At 30.0% G+C, this 1,581-nt stretch overlaps 1 protein-coding gene across 1 annotated transcript; it reads right to left on the minus strand.

Moving 5' to 3' along the window:
- Window positions 1–242: 242 nt before the first annotated feature.
- LOC131667469 (uncharacterized) lies at window positions 243–1,106 on the minus strand. The gene is made up of 4 exons (XM_058940898.1): window positions 1,062–1,106; window positions 788–979; window positions 547–714; window positions 243–467 (listed from the first exon to the last, which is right to left on the minus strand). The coding sequence occupies exons 1-4, from the start codon at window positions 1,104–1,106 to the stop codon at window positions 243–245; spliced, it is 630 nt and encodes a 209-aa protein (XP_058796881.1).
- Between the last annotated feature and the right edge of the window lie 475 nt (window positions 1,107–1,581).

A 1,581-nucleotide genomic window follows, 5' to 3' on the forward strand; every position in this document is an offset into this window, starting at 1 on the left:
TATATTCAATAAAAAAGGCTGGAATAAAATTGTTCAAAGAAACCAAGACGGCATGCAAAACTATTGAAGAACAAGTTGAAGTATGATAAAAAAATTGTATAATCCTCATGCCTACTCGCCTACAGAAGTTTACCTTTCTTGAAAGGTGTGTGTGTGTGGGGGGGGGGGGAGATATAATGATACAAATGATTGACGACCGTGATGAGGCATGTCATCTCTTTATTATAAATTAGTACTTACTATTAAAATACCAACGTTTTTCTAAAGCATCTCATAAAAGGTAAATACAAATTATTATTAAGGAATTTAAACGATTCGTCTTCGTGGAAATAATTCAAAGTTTTATTTACAATTTCATGTTGTCCTTTTTTCATTAAGTCGATAATGTTAAAAGCTTCATTTATTTTTTCTTGAAGATAATTTGCGTGAATTGGTTGATATTCGTCTTTTTCAAAATCCTCCAGTTCCTTATTTCATACAACAGAATATTTTCATGTAAAATTTTATTTATTGAACAATCGAAAAAAGATAGAAAAGTGTTATTACCTCTTTGATTATGGTTGTTAAAAATATATTTACTCCCCTGTAGTAGTTAACAATTTTTTTGTAAAGTTGATTGTAGATGTCTATTTTCACTTTATTGTATTGAAGATTATATATAGATTCGCATTCTGCTGTAAGTAGACCTCTTTGTTTGCTCAAGTTGAAATATTCCTATAATTGATAGACAATATTAATTGTAATACAATATTAAGTAAGACAATATTAAAGAATAAATGTTATTTACCTCAGCTATGCGTACAACAATGTGATTTTCTAGTTTGGTAGTAATATTTTTACTTAAAAAATTTGTTAAATTTTTTTCGAGGGAAATACCAAGATCCTTAATGTGATTAATATGCATTTTAATATTTGATGTTTGATCTATCATTTGTTGCAAGGCAATTTGATCATTAATATATTTTCCTAGAATGCCATTCTTAACGAAACATAAAATAAATAAAATGTAATCACTGATAATTAATTTGATTCAATTATATTTAATATTGCTCGTTATATACCTGTTTTGCTACAGCGAAAATCAATACAAGTAGAAGACCTTTCATTTTTGAAAAAACACGTGGCTGAACGTATTTTATGTTCTTTGAAAAGGTAAGACACGTATGCCAGTGACTGACGTTGAAATCATTTATATATTTGCCTTGTGCGATAAGATAAGTTTTGTCGTTGTGACCCACACTTTTCCAAGAGGTTTCGCTTGATTTGAAATTTGAATAGATACTAGCTGAATTTCATCTAATTAAACAAAAACATTTTTCAACAGTATGGCGTAATTTAGCAAAGAATTACTCACTCGTTAGCAAAACATCGTCTTCAATTTACATTTTCCCATTTTCGACACCCTTAAAAGAGATCGGGATAATTTGGCAGACATCAACGCTTGCGCGCGCTTTTTTTAATTAACTTTCATTACTCGAAATTTATACGATTATCCTCGCGTGATGGCGGCATATTTTTGTCTGACCGATAATCTTCAAAAATGCAACCTCTGCTGACCTAGAGTTCGCACTGTTCCATGAT

The sequence above is a fragment of the Phymastichus coffea genome, unplaced genomic scaffold (genome assembly GCF_024137745.1).
Source record: "Phymastichus coffea isolate CEN01 unplaced genomic scaffold, Cenicafe_Pcof_1.1 PCOF00066, whole genome shotgun sequence".
Taxonomy (NCBI): domain Eukaryota; kingdom Metazoa; phylum Arthropoda; class Insecta; order Hymenoptera; family Eulophidae; genus Phymastichus; species Phymastichus coffea.

What these genes read in the sequence shown, in the direction of transcription:
- LOC131667469 (XM_058940898.1), bottom strand. Translation starts at nt 1,106, where the DNA reads ATGAAAGGTCTTCTACTTGTATTGATTTTCGCTGTAGCAAAACAG. An exon ending in TTTTCGCTGTAGCAAAACAG is followed by an intron (nt 980 to 1,061) that starts GTATATAACGAG and finishes TGTTTCGTTAAG; the next exon opens with AATGGCATTCTAGGAAAATA. An exon ending in TTGTTGTACGCATAGCTGAG is followed by an intron (nt 715 to 787) that starts GTAAATAACATT and finishes TATCAATTATAG; the next exon opens with GAATATTTCAACTTGAGCAA.